Raw genomic sequence first — 26,289 nt, forward strand, 5'->3', positions numbered from 1 at the left:
ATGAATTTACTTCACTCATCTTGTTGTGACACCTCTGCTGAACTTTTGAACAAATCATGGAATGGAGAGTTTGCTTATCAAACCCTCAGCATGGTGGATACTGTCATCCTTCCTTCCATGGTTGGGATTCTCTGTTCAACAGGGCTGGTTGGCAATATCCTCATTGTGTTCACTACAATAAGGTAAGGGCTTCTTTTTCTTTTCCATAATTAACTCCGTTCTATACTTCCTAAATGAATCCTTTCTCCCTTGTAGAATTTTCCCTAATGAAATCAGATTTTGGAAACATATGTTTAAGATACTTAAAGAGGATCTATAGACATTTTCATCATGTAAATATTTTCATCAAGTAAATGCTGAGTCATAGATTTCAAAATGAAAAAACCTAGGCCAATGCTGACTGCTGAGTCAGTCAATTTTTAGAGCAGCAATTCTTATTCTTAGCCACACATTAGAACCATGATGGAGCTTTTAAAAATCCTAATACACAGTTTCTCCCCCAAACAAGTTAACTCAGAATCTCAGGCAGCAGAGCTCGGGCAAGGATCGAAACTATTTCAAGGCAACTATTTTATTTTCTGGCAATAAGAGTTATCCTAAGAGGCTGATCTGGTTTGGCTGGTAAAAGAGACTCTTCTGCACTAATTTGGGCAAGAGAAAGAGTCTACCCCAATCACCCAAACATTTAGTCAGTCATGCATGGCGGGCTGTTCCCCACAATACAGACCACCCCAGTGTGGGCCAAGCTGAGAGGCATTTGCTGCCTATTACCTCCTGCCTTTCTGTCACAACCCCCACCTAATTCAGCTAATTTCCTGCTTCCTCTCAAACCTAGAGCACAAGGTTTAACTTGGAGCATGAAGAACAAGTTACAGTTGGCCCCCGGTATCCATGGGCTCAGTATCTGCTGGTTCCACACCTGCAGATTCAAGCAATTTCAAAAATATCTTGAAAAAAATTCCAGAAAGTTCCAAAAAAGCAAAACTTTAATTGACCGTGCTCTGGCAGCTATTTCCATAGCATTTACATTGTATTTAACCCTGTTTACATAGTATTTTCATAGTATTAGGTACTATAAGTAATCTAGAGATGATTTAATGTATTAGGGAGAATGTGTGTTGGTTATAAAGAACACGGCACCATTTTATGTAAGGGACTTGAGCATCTTCGGATGTTGGTATAGGGGGTGGGGGCAGTGGCTGTCCTGGAAATGATCCCTTGTGGATATAGAGGGACCACTGCACTTGTTTTCTACCAGCTTCAGAAAATGGATTTAGAGTTTGTATACACATGCCGCATTATTACATGATCATCTTTGCTCTACTGATTATTTTCACTTTTAAATTTTACTTGTTTTGATACATACAAGATGTTAAAACTTTTTTGTCCTGGTCTCTGATCATGCTTATAGCCACCACTTTAAAAGACTTTTGTCCTCAGTTCAGTTCAGTTGCTCAGACATGTCCAACTCTTTGTGACCCCATGGACTGCAGCACGCCAGGCCTCCCTGTCCATCATCAACTCCCGGAGTTTACTCAAACTCATGTCCATTGAGTTGGTGATGGCATCCAACCATCTCATCCTCTGTCGTCCCCTTTTCCTCCCGCCTTCAATCTTTTTGTCCTTATTTATATATTATAAAACAATTTTAGGGCTTCCCTTGTGCCTCAGTGGTAAAGAATCCACCTGCCAATGCAGCAGACATGGGTTCCATCCCTGGTTGGGGAAGATATCACATGCTGTGGAGCAACGAAGCCCACGTGTCACAACTATTGAGCCTGTGCTCTAGAGCCCAGGAACCGCAAAGACTGAGCCCACGTCCTGCGACTACTGAAGTCCGCACATCCTAGAGCCTGTTCTCCACAACAAGAAAAGGCACCACAATGAGAAGCCAGTGCACCACAACAAAAAGTAGCCCCACTTGAAGACGCAGCACAGCCAAAATTAAATAAATAAAATTATTTTTTTAAAAAACCACATTCTAGATTTCTACCAAAAAGGTGTTTTCAGCATTATAATAACACATGACTACAACAAACTTTTGTGTAGTACGTTACACTACAAAGCACGTTATAAACTCATTTACTCCCCCCAAACAGCAGTAGTATTATTATTATACTCATTTGAAGAAAAAGGCTCAGGAGGGAAAAGAACCTATCTAGCGTCACACAGCTATAAAGTAACAGTCCTGGCACTTGAATTCAGATCCCATGATTCCAAATTCCAGGCTATTGAGTCCACATTAATGACATCAAACTGGAGAAGGAAATGGCAACCTCACTCCAGTATTCTTGCCTGAAGAATCCCATGAACAGAGGAGCCTGGAGAGTTAGTCTATAGGGTTGCAAAGAGTCAGACACAACTGAAGGGACTTAGTAAGCAGGCAGTGCACATGAAACAAATCATCAAAACTATCATAAAAACTAGAGAAAGATGGTTGAATTTCCCTTGTGCATGGAAGAATCCTCACAGGACCAACTGAAAACAAGGGCCGCCCTCGGGATGGTAATACGAATGACACGATCCCTAAGAAAGCCCATCACTAGTCACTTTCCCCATTCGGCTTCTCATTAGCCAGGGCACTTTCAAATTTTTATTGTCATTATCTCTGTAGTTAACTATTGTATATCAATGGTATTTTTATATCATCCATAATTGAAGGTTTATTTGGTATACTGGACTTCTACTTCTAATAAATTCAGGCATTCCTTATTGTGTCCTGTAAAACCATTTGTGAATATCAAGCATTTAAAATTATTTCTCAAGTTCTGGAAGCAGTTCAACTCAATATGTATTACTAAATACCTGTTGCATGCCCAGAACTTTTATAAGTGTTATGTAAATACCAAAGAAACACGGCAGCATCTGTCTCTAAAAGTTCACGATTTAGTGGAGGAGATAAGATTCAAATACATGAACCCATTTGAAAAATAATACAAGGTATTAAAAACAATCAAATGGGAGAGGGAAAGGTGGTTCAAATAACAAGTTCCAGGAAAGGAGAAGAAAGTAATCAACTAGCCTCAGAAAACTTTAAGGAGGCCATAGCATGGAGTAGAAAGTTAATAGGCAGAGGACTTTTCTGGTGGTACAGTGGATAAGAATCTGCCTGCTAATGCAGGGGACACAGGTTTGATCCCTGGTCCCAGAAGATGCCACCTGGCTCGGGGCAACTAAGCCCATGTACCACAACTACTGAACCACACTCTAGAGCCCACGAGCTGCAACCACCAAGCTGGTACACCACAACTACTGAAGCTCAGGAGCCCTAGAGCCCATGCTCTGCAACAAGAGAAGCCACTTTGAGTAACCTGAGCACCACAATGAACAGTAGCCCCCGCTCCCTGCAACTAGAGGAAATCTGAGCAAAGCAACAAAGACCCAGCACAGCCAAAAATAAGTAAATAAATAAAATTTTTTAAATGAAAGAAAGTTAATAGAGATCTGGTGCGGGTGGTTTCCAGCTCACTCTGTTTGCTTGTTGCACCTGATCACTTCTCCTTCCATCTTGCCTCACGCCCCTCAGAATTTCTGCCATCCTGTCCTAAAGATTCCCTGGTAGCTCAGCTGGTAAAGAATCCGCCTGCAATGAGGAGACCCTAGGTTCAGTTCCTAGGTGGGGAAGATCCGCTGGAAAAGGGATAGACTACCCACTCCAATATTCTTAGGCTTCCCTAGTTGCTCTGCTGGTAAATAATCCGCCTGCAATGCGGGAGACCTAGGTTCAATCCTTGGGTTTGGGAAGATCCCTTGGAGAAAGGAAAGGCTACCCACTCCAATATTCTGGCCTGGAGAATTCCATGGACTGAATAGTCCATGGGGATCACAGAGTCAGACATGACTGAGCAACTTTCACTCACTCCTAAGGATACAAATTGTGTGCCTCTTGCCTCTGGAGCCTTAGTCCCACAGTTGAGAAACCAAATTCTTATAAGGTGTTAGTCCTCCAGAAATGGTTGCATTTTTACAGATAATTTTTATTTGCAAAGACTCAAGTGAAATTCAGGCCCCGTGACAAGCAATTCAAGAAATATTTGGAGCCAGAGAAATTTCTTGGTCCCTCTCAAATTACACCAATAGACAATGGACCTGATTCCATCCACTCACATGGAGACCAATCTGGCAAGAAGAAGAAATTTGGAATGTGAACTCTTCTTAAAGTCAATATTGAGCTGTAATTCCTAGAAACAGATTCTCAGTAGTAAGTAAACTGCCATTAAACTGAAAAAAAAAAGAGGGAAAGAAGGAAAACCTGAGCTGTCATCCTTACAAACTATTTGCAATGATTGTGAAAAATCTATTACTTCTTCATATCATCACCATTTTATAGACAGCATGTGAGAAGATATATATTAATAGAGCTTTTAAAATAAATCTTTTACTTGTTCAAAAATCATTTGAAGGCAACTTAGTTTTTATTTTTATTGCTAAATTGTTAATATTTTTCATTGCAAACTCTTCTTCAAAAATTTATCAATCAGTCCAAAGTCATTTGAAAGTAAATTAAGTTTAATATTTTTGGCTTAAAATTTAACACTTTTTGTTAATCTCCAAAATTTTTAAGGCAATTTGCACTAATGTTTTTAATCATGCTTTGCCATGATGTTTTATTTGTTACCTTTTTAACAGAAGATAGCTCAATTAAAGACTACAGCTCACTGTAGTTTTTAATATTAGTAGTACTACACTTAAAGATTTAGGACTTTCTCATTTATGATAAATACTGTATCAGAAGAGAATGAATAGAATAGTCAGATCATTAGTGACACTAGCAACCAAGAAATAACCTAACTTCTGACTTTGCCAATGGAAGACTACAAACGTGTATGAAAATAATAGATTTAAAGAAGATGGAGCTTCTGGAATAAGATATCTAATGTGGCTTTCTTAAAAACGAATTGATTTGTGCTTTAGGAGTGTAACTATAAAGTAATAAGGCCAGATCACTATTGGTCTGTCATATTTTAAATTTATAGCAGGTCAAAAGGGAGCCAGATTTAAAAATGTAGGAGGAAAATTGGGCCAATTATAACAGAAGACTTTCCCCTTTTATTCTTGGGAGAGGGACTTATGAACTCAGCCCCATTACTCAACTATTCTCCATAGACACAGTGGATCCTTGGGAACTACTTCGATAAAGGAGACACCATTTTTCTCCACAGTCCTCCCCCACCACCCTCAACATCCTGAACACATCCTTCTCCTGTCTACTGACGTTCTGTTACCCAGTGGGCAGAGACTCTCTCAAGGATGCTCTGTCTCCCTATAAATAAAATGTTCCCATTCTGTCATCCCCTGCCCTCTACTGGCTGTCAAGTCAACTAATTTACACTTAATCATGAATTACTGAAACATCTTACTTTTTAACCACCTCCCCCCGGTGATGTCTACATTTTACACAGAGGTTACAAGAAGGATAGTGAGTGTTCCTGAAGGAATACTAATGGCCCAGTGATGGAATTCCAGTTGCTAAGACAAAGATGGGAAATGCTTAAAACAAGCCTCCTCCTTTTTCCCACTCAGCTGAAATAATAACTAAAGCCACCCTCTGACCCATCCCTCTCCTGCTCTCGGAGTATCAGCCATATGTAAGCTGTTGTTGAGGTTGACCCACACCCATGCTGCACCCATAACGATATGTTTAGATGCTACAAACCTCACAGCCACATCTGTTTAAATGAACTGGAAAGATGGCTGGAGACCCTCGTTGCTATGTTCCAATGCATCAAGACAACTCTGGAACCTAAAGGGGTTGAATGTCTTCCCCAAGGACACAATAAATGAAGGCACAGAAATGAAACTAGAATTTCCAATTAGGTTCTCTTTATGCAGAGTTAGCAAATATGTCACTCTGCTCTAAACTCTCCCATCTTTGGCAGTCATCTCTAATCACACAGGTCTGTCCTTTCCTAGTGCTTGTGTGAGGACTCAAAATTCTTTTTCAGCACAGCTCTTTATGAAATCACTGCTAATCCATTGGAGTTGGCTCATGCTGACCTCAAAACAAATGGACTGCTAGTTATTCTTCCAGCAAAAGTGGAGTTTACTCGGGCTCACCAAAGTACAGCAATTTGGGATCTGCAGCTATGGCAAGACACGGGCAAGACCCATCCAATAGGGGAAGAGCAGTCTCTCATTAGCTAAGCTTTTGCCAGGCAAGAAGAGGAAGTCTTTCTTCTCTTCAAGCTCTGCTACTGCAGAACGTGAGAGCATCCCCTTCTGGCCCTCTGACTCCATTTTAATTGAGGTTTCAGTTTATTAATTTTTACACTCACAATAGGAATTTAATTCAACGAGAGTTAAATGCCAAACAGGGACTGGTGAGGCAACTCAGAGATAAACAAAATTAGGAAGCTACCTACCCCAAGGCCACCACCCCTCTCCTGGCCCTAGGCTGGATGGAGGGGAAAAAAAGTGGCTTAACAAATCCTGGAAATGTGGGATGCCTGATGGGGACTGCAACCACAGTGGGATCTGGCCCAAGGAACAGAGTCTGCAGGGGAGGAGGTGGAGCCATGAGAGGGAGGCAGCCAATGCCACAGATGCCAACAACACAAAGGGGAAAGAAATACCCCGCCTATCCTCTCTTCTCACCCTGCAATTTCCCTCCAACAGTGCTTCCTATTGGCCAAATAAACCAAATGCCAGTTAGCAAGGAGACCTGGAAATAAAGGGCAGAATAAGCTGATCAGCAAAGCATCATCCTACATGTGTGGTGTTAAATGCTTTTTTGGTTTTATTTAACCTATTGCATATATGTGCTCAGATTATGAACTCCTTATTGCCAAAATCAGATTTAAATTGAAGAAAGTAGGGAAAACCACTAGACCATTCAGGTATGACCTAAATCAAATCCCTTACGTTTATACACTGGAAGTGACAAATAGATTCAAGGGATTAGATCTGATAGAGAAAGCGCCTGAAGAACTATGGACGGAGGTTCGTGACATTGTACAGGAGGCAGTGATCAAGACCATCCTAAAGAAAAAGAAATGCAAAAAGGCAGAATGGTTGTCTGAGAAGGCCTTACAAATAGCTACAAAAAGAAGATAAATGAAAGGCAAAGGAGAAAAGGAAAGATATACCCATTTGATTGCAGAGTTCCAAAGAACAGCAAGGAGAGATAAGAAAGACTTCCTCAGTGATCAATGCAAAGATATAGAGAAAAACAGCAGAATGGGAAAGACTAGAGATCTCTTCAAGAAAATTAGAGATACCAAGGGAACATTTCATGCAAAGATGGGCACAATAAAGGACAGAGAAGGTGTGGACCTAAGCAGAGGCAGAAGATATTAAGAAGAGGTGGCAAGAATACACAGAATTCTCAGCAGTGGCCACAGGACTGGAAAAGGTCAGTTTTCACTCCAATCCCAAAGAAAGGCAATGCCAATGAATGCTCAAACTACCACACAATTGCACTCATCTCACAAGCTAGTAAAGTAATGTTCAAAATTCTCCAAGCCAGGCTTCAACAGTATGTGAACCATGAAATTCCAGATGTTCAAGTTTAGAAAAGGCAGAGGAACCAGAGATGAAATTGCCAATATCCGCTGGATCATCAAAAAAGCAAGAGAGTTCCAGAAAAACATTGACTTCTGCTTTATTGACTGTGCCAAAGCCTTTGACTCTGTGGATCACAAAAAACTGCAGAAAATTCTGAAAGAGATGGGAATACCAGACCACCTTGCCTCCTGAGAAATCTTATGCAGGTCAAGAAGCAACAGTTAAAACTAGACATTGAACAACAGACTGGTTCCAAATTGGGAAAGGAGTACGTCAAGGCTGTATATTGTCACCCTGCTTATTTAACTTATATGCAGAGTACATCATGAGAAACGCTGGGCTGGAGGAAGCACAAGCTGGAATCAAGATTGCCAGGAGAAATATCAATAACCTCAGGTATGCAGATGACACCACCCTTATGGTAGAAAGTGAAGAAGAACTAAAGAGCCTCTTGATGAAAGTGAAAGAGGAGAGTGAAAAAGTTGGCTTAAGACTCAACATTCAGGAAACTAAGATCATGGCATCTGGTCCCATCACTTCATGGGAAATAGATGGGGAAACAGTGGAAACAGTGACAGACTTTATTTTGGGGGGCTCCAAAATCACTGCAGATGGTGACTGGAGCCATGAAATTAAAAGACACTTGCTCCTTGGAAGGAAAGCTATGACCAACCTAGACAGCATATTAAAAAGCAGAGACATTACTTTTCCAACAAAGGTCTGTCTAGTCAAAGCTATGGTTTTTCCAGTAGTCATGTATGGATGTGAGAGTTGGACTATAAAGAAAGCTGAGTGCCGAAGCACTGATGCTTTTGAACTATAGTATTGGAGAAGACTCTTGAGAGTCCCTTGGACTGCAAGGAGATCCAGCCAGTACCAGTCCTGAATAGTCATTGGAAGGACTGATGTTGAAGCTAAAACTCCAATACTTTGGCCACCTGATTCAAAGAACTGACTCATTTGAAAAGACCCTGATGCTGGGAAAGATTGAAAGCAGGAGAAGAAGGGGATGACAGAGGATGAGATGGTTGGATGGCATCACCGACTCAATGGACATGAGTTTGAGCAAACTCTGGGAGTTGGTGATAGACAGGGAGGCCTGGTGTGCTGCAGTCCATGGGGTCACAAAGAGTTGGACACAATTGAGCAACTGAACTGAACTGATATATGGTTATTTCTGGCTGCAAAAAGAAAACGTGTCTTTAATAGAACTTCTCTTATACATTAAACATATAAAGAATGATTCAAAATCAATCATACAACTACTACCAAACAGATAATTACTGTGATTACTCAGACATACTATTTCAGAGTACTTTTAAGCTAATATTCAAATAATTTGGGGGTCATAACTAGTTACATATTTGATGCTTTTTTTTTTTTTACTCAATAAGTATTTTCCCATTTGGGCTTCCCTGTGGCTCAGACAGTAAAGAATCTGCCTGAAATGCAGGAGACCCAGGTTAGATCCCTGGGTTGGGAAGATCCCTGGAGGAGGGAATGGCAATCCACTCCAATATTCCTGCCTGGGAAGTCCCAAGGACAGAGGAGCCTATTGGGCTACAGTCCATTGGGTCGAAAACAGTCAGACATGACTGAGCAACTAACATTTTCATTTTCATTTTCCCATATGATTAAATATCCTCCAAAGTATGATTTGTAACAACTATATCATGACTGCAGTCATGAAATTAAAAGATACATGCTCCTTGGAAGAAAAGCTATGATAAACCTAGACAGTGTATTAAAAAGCAGAGACATTACTTTGCCAATAAAGGTCCATATAGTCAAAGCTATGGTTTTTCCAGTAATCATGTATGGATGTGAGAGCTAGATAATAAAGAAGGCTGAGCACCAAAGAATTGATTCTTTCAAATTGTGGTACTGGAGAAGACTCTTGAGAGTCCCTTGGACTGCAAGGAGATCAAACCAGTCAATCATAAAGGAAATCAACCCTGAATATTCACTGGAAGGACTGATGCTGAAGCTGAAGCTCCAATCCTTTGGCCAACTGATGTGAAGAATCGACTCACTGGAAATGACCCTGATGCTGGAAAAGACTGAAGGCAAGAAAAGAGGGTGACAGAGGATGAGATGGTTGGATGGCATCCTTGACTCAATGGACATGAGTTTGAGCAAACTCTGGGAGACAGTGAAGGACAGGGAAGCCTGGTGTGCTGCAGTCCATGGGGTGGCAAAGAGTTGGGCACTACTGAGTGACTGAACAACAACAATATCATTTATTGCATAGTATGGTGGTATACTTTATCATCATATTTAGACACAGCCATATTAACCATAGGGAAAACATGTTAGCTGAAATGATCATTGGTTTACATCTTTTTATTTTAAATGTTTGACTTGTAAGAAACAGAAATCTAATGAAGTCTGACAACAGGAAATCTGAAGATTAATTAGACCTAAAAAGAGAATACAAGTTATATACTTAGAAAATACACCATTCCTATTTAATTACTTTTAATTTGTATGTTGTTAATTTCAGTAAAAAAAAAAAAAAAAAGCAATAATAGAATCTGTTATACTTGTTGTCCTAGTATCTATGACCAGATAAATATATCACTTGCTTCAGAATTCTCTTTTGCTATAGACAGTGTCAATAGCAACTCTCACATCCAAACATGACTACTGGAAAAACCATAGCCTTGACTAGACAAAGTAATGTCTCTGCTTTTTAATATGCTGTCTAGGTTGGTCATAACTTTCCTTCCAAGGAGCAAGTGTCTTTTAATTTCATGGCTGCAATCACCATCTGCAGTGATTTTAGAGCCAAAAAAAATAAAGTCAGCCACTGTTTCCACTGTTTCCCCATCTATTTCCCATGAAGTGGTGGGACCATATGCCATGATCTTAGTTTTCTGAATGCTGAGCTTTAAGCCAACTTTTTCACTCTCCTCTCTCACTTTCATCAAGAGGCTCTTTAGTTCTTCTTCACTTTCTGCCAAAGTGTGGTGTCATCTGCATATCTGAGGTTATTGATATTTCTCCCGGCAATCTTGATTCCAGCTTGTGCTTCCTCCAGCCCAGCGTTTCTCATGATGTACTCTGCATATAAGTTAAATAAGCAGGGTGACAATATACAGCCTTGACGTTCTCCTTTCCCTATTTGGAACCAGGTATTTGATGCGAGGGATAGGTAAAGACAATCTTTTGTGAGTTTAGAGTTGGTATAATTTGTTGCTATGTAGAAATGACTTCAAAACTTAGTGGCTTACTATGGAGAACAGTATGGAGACTCTTTAAAAAACTAGGAATAAAACTACCATATGACAACAATCCCACTATGGGGCATATACCTTGAAGAAACCATAACTGAAAAAGACACATGTACTCCAATGTTCATTGCAGCACTATTTACAACAGCCAGGACATGGAAGCAATCTAGATGTCCATTGACAGATTAATGAATAAAGAAGTTTTGTTCTATCTATCTATGGATGAACTTAGAGCGTATTATACAGAGTGAAGTAAATCAGAAAGAGAAAGACAGATATCATACATGGAATCTAGAAAGATGGTACTGATGAACCTATCTTTGAGGCAGCAGTGGAGACGCAGACATAGAGAATGGACTAATGGATACAGCAGGGGAAGGAGAGGGTGGGAAAAATTGAGACAGTAGCACTGAAACATATGTATTACCATGTGTAAAATTATTATGTTGGTGCAAAAATAATTTCAATTTTGCACTGTTGAGCTTTGCCATTTGCTATTGGAATGCATTCTTAAATAAACGTGGTTATGTTATATTAAAAAAAAAAAACCAGTGGCTTAAAACAATCAACATTTGTTATCTCACACAAGAGCAGCCTAGCTGGGTGACTCTGGCTCAGGGTCTCTCTTGCTGTTGCAGTTGAGCTGTGCAGCTTTAGATGACTATCCAAAGGCTTGGCTGGGACTGGAGCATCCATTCCCAGGTAGCTCCCTTACAGATCTGGCATGCTGGTGCTGGTTGTTGGCAGGAGGCCTCAGTTCCTTTCCACGTGGACCTCTTTATTGTGATACTTGAATTATCTCACAAGATGGCAGCTGGCTTCCCCCAGAGAAAGTGATCCAAGAGATAGCAAGGAGGAAGCCCCTCCATGCCTTTATGTCCAAATTTCCAATGTCATACTGTCAATTCCACCACATCCTATTCACTAAAAGTGAGTTACTAAGTTCAACCCACTCTCAAAGGGAGAGAATTAGGCCACGCTCTCCTGAAAGCAATAGCAAAGAATTTGTGGACATATTTTTAAGCCACGGCAGGCAGTTATCAAACAAATAGTTTAAAACATTTGAATATACACAAGACAAGGCATTCATATGTGCATATGTTGTGGTTTCCTTTTAACTTTTAAACTTAAGTTTAGCAATTGAAAAATCTGTTAACAGATGGCATAAACTGAAGGTGTGCCCTCTCAAGGTCAATCTTCAGTTTCCCTCCATGTCTTTTGGGTCCAGGAAAAAAACGATTCCTGACATTTTTATCTGCATCCTGGCCGTGGCTGATCTGGTCCACACCATTAGAATGCCATTTCTTATTTCCTAGTGGGCCCGAGGAGGACAGTGGATGTTTGGGGGGCCTCTCTGCAGTATTGTCACATCCCTGGATATCTGCAACCAGTTTGCCTGTAGTGCCATCATGACTGTAATGAGTGTGGACAGGTAAGTGAAGAGATTCTGAAATAGCTCAACCTACTTTAGAGGTTCCTGTACTTCCCCAAGGTCATCCCAATTTCAGCAACATCAGAGCTGGTTTGTAATAGCAAAGATGCTCTCCATTCATTTGTTTCATTGTAGGACAAATCAGTTAATATTTTTCCAACTTTCACAGAGGTCCATTTTTTAATGGAAAACTTAAAACACTGAACATTTCCTCTTCCCCAATCATTCTCTCCAACTCAGTTTTATTTACAATTGACTGCAAGAAAAAAGCCCACAAAATCATGAAATACTAGAAACCAGAATGAATTCACTCCCCCCACTCCTGCCCATCATTATTGCAAGAAGGAAACCAAAGTCCTGAGAAGTAAAGGCAACGGCTAAAGACACACAGAGTCAGTGGCAGAGCTGAGAACTGAAGTGGCTCTCCTCACTCCCTGTTCAGGGTTCTTTCTGGTAAGTTCCACATCTCACATACCTTTGTTATCACCTAGCAGCTTTAGAGAATACATGGGGTAGAGGGCTCCTTTACGGCTATGAAGAGAAGTCAGTTACAAGAAGACCATCCTTTGCACTCACTGTTAGGATCAATTAATGCAAATGCTGCCATTTTACATCATCAGACATATCCCGGAACATTGATTGAAGGCAAAAGGAGAAGAGAACAGCAGAGGATGAGATGATTAGATTGTATCACCAGCTCAATGGATATGAATTTGAGCAAACTTGGGGAGATAGTGAAGAACAGGGAAGCCTGGACTGCTGCAGTCCATGGGGTTGCCAAGAGTTGGACCTGACTTAGCAACTGAACAACAATCCCAGAACATGTCATAGCCATGTTTACCAAACTTGTAAGCTAATGTTACTCAAGGAGATGATGGTGATGGTGAGATGTTTGTGGAGCCAGTGAGTGGTGAAGCCCAGTTCAGAGACAGGCTGTCCAACTCTAGAGATGGCAGGTAGCTGGCAACTACCTCACCATCTGGCTTCTTTTAGGAAGCATGTGAGCTAGGATGTTAGGATGTTCCCTGCGGCATCTAGATGGTATGGACTTTCACACCAGGTCTTAGCAGCATGCACCAAACAGAAACAAATCCTGAAGACAACAGTGAAAAGCACAACAGCAATATGCCTACTCAGAGAAAAACCCATGTAAAATCTCCATCCACCTTCTTTCTACCCGAGTCCCAACCCAGCACACTAAGTCCCTCTTGCTCTGATCTACTTTTTCTTTCTCTCTTGCTTTAAACATATTACAGACTTTAATTTCCTTGGTATACAGAGATAAATGTATGTTGTTTATTGTCTAGCTTCCCCCACCCATCAAATGTGAATTACACAAAAGCAGGGTCTTTGATCACTAGTACATTCCGAGTGTCTGTGTAACAGTGCCTGGCATATGGGCACTCAAATGCTATTATAAATGAATGAATGTTAGCCTTAAATTTCTCTGAGTCCATGGAAGACTCTTTCTTGAGCTCTGCCTCTTTGACCTTTCCAACAGGACCTTTTAGGGTTGGGAAGTGATGAGCAGTTCATCAGATGGCTGAACAAAGGAGGTGCAGCGTTCATATAAATCAAATTTGCTGGATCATTATTATTCGGGCATGAACAATGATGGTAATGTTTAATGCATTTTTTTAATCCTGCTGCTTTTCTACAAAAGAATTCTCAAAATGTGTAGAGTATACTTCTCAACTTATAATTAACATCACATGTTTTAATCTACATGCTAGGTAGGTAGATCTGGTTAGTTCAGCTGATGCCACCAAAGCTCACAGTGTGTAGATAAAGCCTGATAAGTTTAGGGTTCCAACACCAGGGCCAGGGCCCTGTGCAGGGCAGGAACCACTGCAGAGAAGCAGCTTAAAATACAAGCCTCACTGTTGTGATCTCATTCTCAGCAGAATAAAAGCTTCTTTATACCACATACATACCGTGAAGGCAGAAGAGTATTGGCTTTTTCTTTTAAGAGGGGAAACTGAACCTCTTCTGTAAACCTCTTACTGCAAATAAAGTGAAAGCACATTGTCTGCCTTAGAACAGACCACAGAACATTTCCTAATCTTCACAGGGTTTTTCTGAGTGTGTATATGTGTGCGTGTGTATCTTACACAATTGAATAGCATGTATTTTTTTTTAACCTTATGGCCACAAAATGCTAAAATTTTACTTTCAAATAAAGACACTCAGGCCTTTATCTTTCTCCCAGAGGATCACATAGCCAGAGACAAATGAAGATTTTGTAACACTGAACTTTTTTCCCAGCCTCTGGAATTTCTTGTAGTTCTAACTCTACTAAATTCATAAAAATTCAAGAAAATGTGTAATTTTCTAAAACAGAAATGAAATTTTCTCTGTAATACCAAAACTAAATGTCAGTGCATCAGTATGTGGTATTATTTATACTTTTTTTTAATTTTCAATTTTTTCACTCCTTAAGTCCATGTCCGACTCTTTGTGACCCTATGGACTGCAGCATGGCAGGTTTGTCTGTCCTTAACCATCTCCTGGAGTTTGATTAAACTCACGTCCATTGAGTCAGCGATGCTATCCAACCATCTTGTCCTCTCTCCTCTTCTCCTCCTGCCCTCAATTTTTCCCAGCATCAGTGTCTTTTCCAATGAGTCAGCTCTTTGCATCAGGTGGCCAAAGTGTTGGAGCTTCAGCTTCAGCATCAGTCCTTCCAATGGATATTCACAGTTGACTTCCTTTAGGGTTGACTGGTTTGATCTCCAATTTAGTAGACCATAAATATCAAGTGTTTTCCCAAACTCTTTCATTTTCCTTTCTCTGATTAGTTAATAATTGCAAAGTATGTGAAATATTTTAATAGTGGTTCCTACCTTTAAAGCCATATGAAAAAAATTTTCAACACCCAAAATATTAAAAATATTTGCCTCCAGGTGAAAGCTACCTAGACTTTTGTTAGTGGCTACTTTTTTAATTAAATTTTCTGGAACAACAGCCAAGTCAGTAAATAGAAGCCAAAATTCCCTATTCATTCATTTAACAGATATTTAATGAGCATGGACCCTATGCCAGGAACCATGCAAGACACATGAGAAACAGCAGCGTTAAACTAATAGCCAAGGCCCCTGCCTTCATGGTGCTTCCATTCCAGAGGTGCAGACAGACATTCAGTGAAAAGTCACATGGGTAAATGTGTATTAATATTTCCACAAAATGATACATCCTAGTAAGGAAAAGTAGAGTCCCCTAAAATCCAAATTTATAGTCATGGGCCCTCGTATAGAGTGAGTAGTCAGGGGAAGCTTCACCAAGAGGGAGACCTAATGGGGATCAGGAAAGGCAGGAGGAACTAGAGGCAGGTCCTGCCAGATGGGCTGAGTAGCAGGTACCTGGTACTGAAAAAGAACTTGAGGGAAGGCCAGAGACGGGCACAAACTTCAGCCTGAGTGACAGGAAGGCCAGGTGGAGAAGACCTCAAGAGTCATGGTGAGAATTCTGAATTTTATCTGAAAGGCAAAGAAAAGACATTGAAGGGTTTTCAGCGGGGAAGGTCATCAGAGACGATTCCCTAACCCATTGATGCCATGACTCCATTGTCTTTAATCCCAGACAGAAAGATGGTGGGGCTGCTGTACAATCACTACCTATTCCCTTCCTCAGCAGGGAGGGAAGGGGACTTTGTCTCCTTAGTGACAGGTGACCGGTAACGCAGGTGCAGTGTGGGGAAGGAGGGGTGGCTGAGGTACCTGGGGCCACAAGCCTGTCCCTGCATGCCAAGGGCTTCCTTAACTGAGTGCAAAATTGAAAAGCGAGGAGACAGAGACTTTTCCATTTTCATAAATCTTCATTAAGTAGCTCTACAAAATCTTGGAGAAAATTAATGGACCATAGACCATATTTCACATTTATTGAATGTCCACTAATCCTGCTTTCCTATAGCCTCCAGCCCCCTCAAAACTATGCTTTCTCAAATCCCCTCCTCTGGATCTGAGCTCTCTTTTTCATGCTTTAGCTTGTCTCTGAAAAATTATTCTTGGGTTTGCTGGAGGACCAAACGTGTTTGCTCTATCAGGATTTTCAAGTCTAATTAATGATTATCTTTTTTTCTGGGTCAAAATGGGGAAAAAAAGAAAAAGAGAACCCTTTCCCCATGAAATTAGTCCATTTCCGCACCCCCATCAGCCTCAAGCTTCATTTCTCTGAGGGATTTGCATTGTCTGTACTAGTCATGTTTGATTATTCTCACTGTTAGTTCTGTGACCTGAACCTCTAAGAGCCTTTGGCCCTGACTCTAATGCCATCTAAGCAGGATGTCTGTCCCAAGTGCCCAAACCACATGCTGCTGGGGATCCTCCCACCAGCCATCACTCCTTCCTTCTTCCTGTCCTACATCCGTAAGCCCTCCTGGGAAGTAGGCCACTCCCACCTGGAGGGAATCTCCCTACCCTCGTTCAGAGACAGTTTTCCAGAGCCTCCTGCACAAGGGAAGCACCTTTGTAAAGAAAAAGGTTGTGGGACTTCCCTGGTGGTCCCAGTGGCTGAGACTCCATGCTCCCAACACAGGGGGCCAGGGTTCGATCCCTAGTCAGGGAACTCAATCCCATATGCCGCAACTGAAGATCTCGCATGCCACATCCCATGTGCCACAACTAAGACCACAGCTAAAACCCAGCACAGCCAAATAAATAAATAAATATAAAAGGGTCAGCAAACCTAAAAAAGTATGCATGGCAGAACTGTACCATTTTCAGGGTCTTTATGGAAGTGACTACTGTGTATCAGTGAGTGGTTTATTCAGACTTACAGGGTCAAGAATTGTTTTCTCTACAAGTACCGGCCAGCTCTTTAAAAATATAACTTTCTTTCACCCTGATAGAGGTGTGCTTCAGGGGGGATCATAATACTAATAATTTACTCTTGTCATGAACCTTTCATCCTTGGAGCTCAGTGCTTTTATTGATTGTTCCCAAACCCTTCTCCACTGACTTTGCAGGTACTTGGCTCTCGTCCAGCCATTTCGACTGACAAGCTGCAGAACCAGGTACAAGACAATATGCATCAGTCTGGGCCTCTGGGCATCTTCCTTCATTCTGGTGTTGCCTGTCTGGGTCTACTCGAAGGTCATCAAATTTAAAGACGGCGCTGAGAGTTGTGCTTTTGATTTAACATCCCCTGACGATGTACTCTGGTAGGTTGTTAAAACTTAAGAAAAATAGAGTTGAATTAAGTTGTGAAGTGCTTCATCCTCCTTGTGAACATGTGAGCAGCCACACAGAGTGTCCTTGGGGAGCCTCTCCGGGCCAGTCTCTCCACTTAAGTTCTCTGCTTCCCACCATCAAGTTGATAGTTTGATTTTTAAGGATAGGGTAACCTTTAGAAAAAAATTTTGCACTTAATCATGTAACCTCAATGGGTGCAATTATATTTAAATATGCATTTTAAAGATCCATGGAAACCAGGTTCAGTGGGAACACAGCAATCAAGGAACAGGTGGACATCACAAAAGGGTCTAGAGTTCTGAGACTCAAACCTTATCAACATGCAGCTGGAGTTTGGTTGGGTTCCTGGAAAAGATCTATCCGAGTCCTAATTCTCAGCACTTGTAGATATGATCTTACATAGAAATGGGGTCTTTGCAGATATGATCAATTTGAGATGACATCTTACTGGATTAGGGTGGGCCCTAAATACAATGACTGAGGCCTGATAAGGAGAGGAAGATTTACAGAGACACTCAGAGAGCATGCAGGTGAAGACAGAGGCAGGGATTGGAGTGATGTGTCTGTAAGCCAGGAACACCAGGCATGACCATATAACTCCAGGGAGGCTGGGAGACCACATGCTCAAAACCTCAAAAAGGAACAACTCTGCCAACACTTTGATTTAAGACTTCCAGCTTCCAGAACTGAGAGACAAATTTCTGTCATTTTAAGCCATCCAGTGTGTGGTAATTTGTTACAGGCAGTTCTAGGAAACCAGTATAGCAACCAACACAGGCACTTCTTATGTTTTAATTTTTTATTGATTCATGTATTTATTTTTGGCTGTGCTGGGTCTTTGTTGCTGCACACGGGCTTTCTTTAGTTGCAGAGAGTGGGGGCTACTCTGTAAGTGCGGTGCACAGGCTTCTCATTGCGGTGGCTTCTCACTGAGGAGCATGGGCTCTAGACGCACAAGGGCTCAGTAGTTGAGGCTAGCAGGTTTAGTTGCTCCAAAGTATGTGGGATTTCCCTAGAACAGGGATCAAACCTAGGTCAAAATTTTTCTAGTTGAAACTTTCAACAGAGCATTTGGAACCCCTAACTAAAATGTTTCGATCTCCTGCTAAGGGCCAGGTATCGTGCTGGTATTTTTACATACATTATGGCAAGTCGGCCCGGCAGATTCCTTTTTCCTATGCCATCACTTGTCAAATAGATGAGTCATTTCTGCATCATATAGACACAGCCCAGAAGGGATGGAGCCAGAGGCCTGACAAGGCCAAGAATCCAGCAGTAAGAAATCTCCAGAGGAGTGCAACAGTCAAATTAACACCATGATTGTTTATTTGCTATTTCTCACACCAGCACTGGCTCCACTCACAGACAGAAACCATCAGCCCATCTCAAGGTGAAGTGATGTTTAATCATGGTGGGCTGATAGATTAACCTGGGCCCCCACCTGTCTAAAAGGAGGGGAGGACCTGAAGCTCACCGTATGACTACAAGACTTTGGCCTGTGTCAAATAAACAAAGACTATTTTGCACCTACAGCTGTTTCTGCTCCTTAATGTTGGTTATGGTAAGGGACATTCTGAGGTCATTCTGAGGCCTCTATTGTTTCTCTCAGAATTAAGTCCTCAAGATGAACAAAAGGCTGGGACTAGTGTGCTATGTTCAGAAGCCCTGTGGTCCCAGAGCTCTTTCTCTGCCACCCTGTCCACACCCACCCAATCCGGGTTGCCTTCTTCCCGGGCCTCCCTGGTAGCTCAGCCAGTAAAGAATCCGCCTGCAATGCAGGAGACCCTGTTCAATTCCTGGGTCGGGAAGATCCCCTGGAGAAAGGATAAGTTATCCACTCCAGTGTTCTTGGGCTTCGTTGGTGGCTCAGATAGTAAAGAATCTGCCTGTAATGTGGGAGACCTGGGTTTGAACCCTGGGTCAGGAAGATCCCCTGGAGGAGGGCATGGCAACCCACTCCAGTATTCTTGCCTGGAGTATGGAGAGAGGAGCCTGGAGGGCTACAATCCATGGGGTCACAAAGAGTCGGACATGACTGAGCAACTAAGCACAGCATGCAGTGCAGGACACCAGAGTTCTGCCAGGAAGGACTCCCGGTGTCTATGCAGAAACGGAGTTGGCGCACACAAGAGCTCTCCCTGGTGGAGAATCGGGACATAATAGCTGATTTGACAACAGGTCCTCCTGGGGCTTCCCTGGTGGCTCAGAAGATAAAGAATCTGCAGGAGACCTGGGTTCAATCCTTCGGTAGAGAAGATTCCCCTGGAGAAGGGAATGGCAGCCCACTCCAGTAATCTTGCCTGGAGAATCCCGTGGACAGAGGAGCCTGGCAGGCTACAGGGCATGCTGTCACAAGAGTCAGAAAGACTGAGCAAGTAAGCATGCACACCCAACCTCCTGGGTGCCCACTGAGAGGCCATCTGGAGCCTCGGTTACCACTGGGTTCAAATCTCACCTCTGCCACTTACTATGTGAGTAACCTTAGGCAAGTCACCCAATTTATTCAGCTAGTAACCTGTGCCTTAGTTTCCTCTTCTGCAACATGAAGATGCTACTGGCATTGTATTCATGGGGATGCACAGATTCAGTGGGTTAAAATAAGTAAAGCACCCAGAACAGCGCCTGCTACAGAACAAATGCCACCTGTGGCCTCTTGTCGTTAATAACACTAAATATAATAACAATAATAAGCACCCTCACTAGTTCTGTACTCAGTAGTGTTGGCTGCTGAGAAGGGCTGGCGAAGGAAGAGTCATTGTCTGTGAATAACGAAAAGCATAACTTCACACCTCTGGATGTGAAAGGACCCAGAGATCCTTAACTTTTGCTCCAAGCACTGTTATTCTGGGCCCTGAAAAATCAGAGAATCATAAACCATGAAAGTCAGCTCTAGCATTGTGAATGTGACAGTCATGTCCTCTCTCATTTTATAGGTATACTCTGTATTTGATGATAACAAGTTTCTTTTTCCCTTTGCCCTTGATTTTGATGTGCTATATTTTAATTTTATGCTATACTTGGGACATGTATCAACAGAATAAGGAAGCCAGACAGTAAGTGTATGCTTTATTTGTTAAAAGAATAATTCAGAAATCTAAGATATCTACAAAAGAAACTTAAGCAACAGTCACTTGAAACATGCCAAGCTCAGACATATGGGCATTAATGTCTATGTAACATTTTCAGAAAATAAGTCATGTTCTGAAGCAGCTATTTGAGGATCTCTCAGTGATAAATATTGAAATTAATGATGTAATGGTTTCATAAAAATGTATGTTTGTCATCAGCACTGTTATTTACATGTTTTATTTGTACATTTTGCAGACTTGTGTACATAGATCCTAAATACTGCGTATAATTTATAGCCTTTTCATTTATGTGACGTTTTTAGTGTAGAGAAGCAGGATTTCATTAATATTTGAATACTAAGATAAAGTCAATTAGGACTAAATAAAACCAAAAACTTACCTAAAGACAATAAACTTAGGAAGGATCTTTAAATGTTTGTTGTTGTTTGTCATTTAGTAACTAAGTTGTGTCTGGCTCTTTTGTGACCCCATGGACTATATAGCCACCAGGCTTCTTCTGTCCATGGAATTTTCCAGGCAAGAATACTGGAATAGGTTGCCATTTCCTTCTCCAGGAGATCTTTCCAATCCAGGGATCAAACCCACATCTCCTGCATTGGCAGGTGGATTCTTTACCACTGAACCACTGGGGAAGTCCACCTTTAAATAAAATTATCTCTAAAGCTACATGAATATATCTAAATTATTTTCCACTGAAATTGTATATATCAAGTTGTTCAAATGAGTCAGTGATTATATGTTAGGTTAAAGATCATTATTAAAATTTGTCTTTAGAATGTATCATTGTATTTCTTTTGAAAAGACAAGTTGCTGGGTTTCCCCATACACGATACATAACATGGTGAAGATTTTTTTTAAAAAAGAATATGTGAACAATTTTACCACCATTAGTCAAAATTTGTGGCAGAATCTGATACCAGAGGTTTAGGTGGTATATTGGCCCATGACATTTTTATTGATTTCTTTAAATTCTTTGGATATATTATATTATTTTTAAAGTAGTCTATTTAGAATGGGAATAGGAAGCAGCCACAGTTATAGGGAAAAAAATAGTTTCTAAATGTATCATGGGGAGCTGAGTTGGTGAAAAGGTTGAAACGGAAGCATATGGAATATTATGACATTGACAGCTGGAGAGGATACTCAAGCTGTTTTAAAACAGTTCTCCAAATCAGATCACTTTGCTCATAACACTTTTCTCAGAAATGTTAAGAGCATCTTATGAAACAAAGTTCATACTGTCCAGTTATCCTTCGGATGCAATAAGTTAGAGGAATAATGGTGCCTACTCTGATGAGCTGCAGACGAGTCACTATCTTAGAATGGCTTTCAGCTTCCATGCTTTTATTTTATAATATTCTCCAGGTTTATTCATCTGTTTCAGTCATATCCCAGAGAAATCTCTATGAGATGTCTAAATGTGACAGAACAGGACAAAATTTGGAAATTTTAAGTATTTTTTAATTTTAGAACAAAATTTGGAAATTTTAAGTATTTTTTAATTTTAGAACAAAATTTGGAAATTTTAAGTATTTTTTAATTTTAGAATAAATTTAAATTTACAGAAAAGTTGCAAAAATAGTACAGAGAGTTCCCATATATTCCTCACCCAGTTTTCCCCTTAACATCTTACCATGATGCATTTGACCCAGATAATCATGATGGTGTGATCACTCACCTAGAGCCAGACATCCTGGAATGTGAAGTCAAATGGGCCTTAGAAAGCATCACTACGAACAAAGCTACTGGAGGTTGAGCTATTTCATATCCTCAAAGATGATGCTGTGAAAGTGCTGCACTCAATATGCCAGCAAATCTGGAAAACTCAGCAGTGGCCACAGGACTGGAAAAGGTCAGTTTTCATTCCAAGCCCAAAGAAAGGCAATGCCAAAGAATGCTCAAACTACCTCACAATTGCACTCATCTCACACGCTGGTAAAGTAATGCTCAAAATTCTCCAAGCCAGGCTTCAGCAATACTTGAACCGTGAACTTCCAGATGTTCAAGCTGGTTTTAGAAAAGGCAGAGGAACCAGAGATGAAATTGCCAATATCCGCTGGATCATCAAAAAAGCAAGAGAGTTCCAGAAAAACATCTATTTCTGCTTTATTGACTATGCCAAAGCCTTTGACTGTGTGGATCACAATAAACTGTGGAAAATTCTGAAAGAGATGGGAGTACCAGACCATCTGACCTGTCTCTTGAGAAACCTGTATGCAGGTCAGGAAGCAACAGTTAGAGCTGGACATGGAACAACAGACTGGTTCCAAATAGGAAAAGGAGTACATCAAGGCTGTATATTGTCACCCTGCTTATTTAATTTATATGCAGAGTACATCATGAGAAACGCGGGGCTGGAATAAACACAAGCTGGAATCAAGATTGCCGGGAGAAATATCAATAACCTCAGATATGCAGATGATACCACCCTTATGGCAGAAAGTGAAGAAGAACTAAAGAGTCTCTTGATGAAAGTGAAAGAGGAGAGTGAAAAAGTTGGCTTAAAGCTCAATGTTCAGAAAACTAAGATCATGGCATTTGGTCCCATCACTTCATGGGAAATAGATGGGGAAACAGTGGAAACAGTGTCAGACTTTATTTTTTTGGCCTCCAAAATCACTGCTAATGGTGATTGCAGCCATGAAATTAAAAGATGCTTACTCCTTGGAAGGAAGGTTATGACCAACCTAGAAAGAATATTTAAAAGCAGAGACATTACTTTGCCAACAAAGGTCCGTCTAGTCAAGGCTGTGGTTTTTCCAGTGGTCATGTATGGATGTGAGAGTTGGACGGTGAAGAAAGCTGAGCGCCGAAGAATTGATGCTTTTGAACTGTGGTGTTGGAGAAGACTCGAGAATCCCTTGGACTGCAAGGAGATCCAACCAGTCCATCCTAAAGGAGATCGGTCCTGGGTGTTCATTGGAAGGACTGATGTTGAAGCTGAAACTCCAATACTTTGGCCACCTCATGTGAAGGGTTGACTCATTGGAAAAGACCCTGATGCTGGGAAGGATTGGGGGCAGGAGGAGAGGGGGACGACAGAGGATGAGATGGTTGGATGGCATCACCAACTCAATGGACATGGGTTTGGGTAAACTCTGGGAGTTGGTGATGGACAGGGAGGCCTGGTGTGCTGTGATTCATGGGGTCGCAAAGAGTCGGACATGACCAAGCAACTGAACTGAACTGAACTGAATGAAGCATTTGTCAAAACAAAGAAAATAGCATTGGTATATTAACTAAACCCTATCCTGTATTGAACTGCACCAGTTTTACCATTAAAGTCCTCTTTCTGCTCCAAGACTCAATCCAGGAGATCACACTGCATTTAGTTGTCTCCTCTGGTCTCTCCTTGTTTTTCATAACCTTGATAATCTTAAGTAAGTACTTGAGTAGGTATCCTGTAGAATGTCCCCCAGTCTGGGTTTGACTGATAGTATATCATGATTAGACTTTAGTTATGTATTTTAGGAGAAGTCTTCTCCTCACAACATGTCAGGGGGTGTGTGATACCTACACGACAGCTCTGTTGATGTTAATCTTGATCACCTGGTTAAGGTAGTATTTGCCAGGCTTCTCTGAAACAAAATTAGTATTTATCTCTTCCTCTATTCTATTATTTGAAAATGAGTCATTAAGTATAGTCTACCCTCAAAGGGAAAAGAAGGAGGGTGAGGATTAACCTTGGACTCCTGGAAAGGGGAATATCTATATATATTGTTTGGAATTTTTCTGTAAAGAAGATTTGTCTCTTCTCCCACATCTTATTCAATTATTTATATCAATGTAGATTCATACATCTTTATTTGATACTTTGGATTATAATTAAGGCCTATGTTATTTATTTTGTTTCTCAAAATTCTCCAGCTTTGAAAAATCAGGGAAATTTTTAACGGGATGAAAAAGGGTATTTCTACAGTACTCTGAATAAGTAGGAAGAAAAATGAGCTTTGCATTTCACTGCAGAGCTATTATGGACTGTCCAAAGCATTCTGGGAAATAATTGGCCATAATTTCTATGGTTATGTTCTGTCTTTCCAAACTTCTCCTCTACAGCTACAATCCCAGTGTTCCAAGGGAGAGAGGGATGAAGCTGACCACGGTGGTGCTGGTGCTAGTGGTGGTCTTTATCCTGAGTGTCACCCCCTATCACGTGATGCAACTGGTGAACTTACAGGTGGAGCAGCCCTCACTGGCTTTCTATCTGAGATATTACCTCTCCATTTGTCTCAGCTATGCCAGCAGTAGCATCAACCCTTTTCTCTACACCCTGCTGAGTGGAAATTGCCAGAAACGCCTGTCTCAAGCACAAAGAAGAGTGACTGAGAAGGAAATCAACAATATGGAAAACATCTTGAAACAGAGCTTTGAGGAGAGTACATGGATCATAAAAGTCTAGACAGTACCATTTTTTTAGATTCTGTATATATATGTTAATATACAAAACTTGTTTTTCTCTTTCTGACTTACTTCACTCTGTATAACAGACTCCAGCTTCATCCACCTCATTAGAACTGACTCAAATGCATCCTTTTAATGACTGAGTAATATTCCATTGTATCTGTGTACCACAACTTCTTTATCCATTCATCTGCTGATGAACATTTAGTTTGCTTCTATGTCCTAGCTATTGTTAATAGTGCTGCTATGAACACTGGCATACATGTGTCTTTTTCAGTTATGGTTTCTTAGGGTATATGCCCAGTAGTGAGATTCCTGGGTCATATGGTAGTTTTATTTCCTAGTTTTTTAAGGTACTGTTGAACCTATTTGCACAGCAGGAGTAGAGACACAGATGTAATGAACAGACTTTGGATACAGCCGGGGAAGGAGAGGGTGGGACAAATTGAGAGAGCAGCACTGATATACGTATGCTGCTGCTGCTGCTGCTAAGTCACGTCAGTTTTGTCCAACTCTGTACAACCCCATAGACGGCAGCCCACCTGGCTCCCCCATCCCTGGGATTCTCCAGGCAAGAACACTGGACTGGGTTGCCATTTCCTTCTCCAATACAAGAAAGTGAAAAGTAAAAGCAAAGTCACTCAGTCGTGTCCGACTCTTCACGACCCCATGGACTGTAGCCTACCAGGCTCCTCCGTCCATGGGATTTTCCAGGCAAGAGTACTGGAGTGGGTTGCCATTTCCCTCTCCATATGTATACTACTGAATGTAAAATAGATGGCTGGTGGAAAGCTGCTGTATGGGCACAAGGAGCTTAACCTGGTGCTCTGTGACAACCTAGAGGGGTGGGATAGGGGTGGGGCGAGAGGTTCAGCAGGGAAGGGACATATGTGTACTTGTGGCTGATTCATGCTGTTGTGTGGCAGAAGCCAACACAATATTGTAAAGCAATTATTCTCCAATTAAATTTTTTTTAAAAAATAGAAAAAAAAGTATAGACAGGCTTGCCTATGTTATTGGTATTATTAGAAAGAGCAGGCTAAACAGTGTGCTTGTGGTCCATGATTCTTGTGTCCCTGTGACTCAGTGCATTCAAATGCAGTAACCATTCAATGCATTGAGTTTAATATGCTAACCTTAGTGACACATAAAATATTTGTCTGTGTAGACATTAGGAAGTGTGATAGTCAAAGAGACCAGAGTTCCATGCCTGTGAATGTTATTTCCAGTATCTTATAAACTAGTCACTGATGAATATGGCCATCCCTGATCATCTGGTGAAAACTCATCAAGGAAACTGACCTTGCTGTGTACACTATGGCCTCACTGTAACAGTGCCCTTGAGGTTCCTAAGAGGGGACCACCTTATAATGAGATCTGAAAATTGGCCATTTTTTAAATCTATAAAAATGTCAATTTCATATGTTCTAATCTAATGCCTT

The 26,289-nt window shown here is 41.1% G+C and overlaps 1 protein-coding gene across 1 annotated transcript; it reads left to right on the plus strand.

The window, feature by feature from the left end:
- MCHR2 (melanin concentrating hormone receptor 2) lies at positions 1–24,845 on the plus strand. Its single transcript, XM_081530875.1, is given in 6 exon segments — positions 1–182; positions 10,236–10,241; positions 11,965–12,168; positions 17,132–17,326; positions 20,291–20,410; positions 24,503–24,845. Coding segments are annotated over 6 exon segments (1,050 nt in total).
- Positions 24,846–26,289: the final 1,444 nt, after the last annotated feature.

This window comes from Giraffa tippelskirchi, chromosome 9 (genome assembly GCF_054371585.1).
Source record: "Giraffa tippelskirchi isolate mGirTip1 chromosome 9, T2T-mGirTip1v1.2.pri, whole genome shotgun sequence".
NCBI classification, from domain to species: Eukaryota; Metazoa; Chordata; class Mammalia; order Artiodactyla; family Giraffidae; genus Giraffa; species Giraffa tippelskirchi.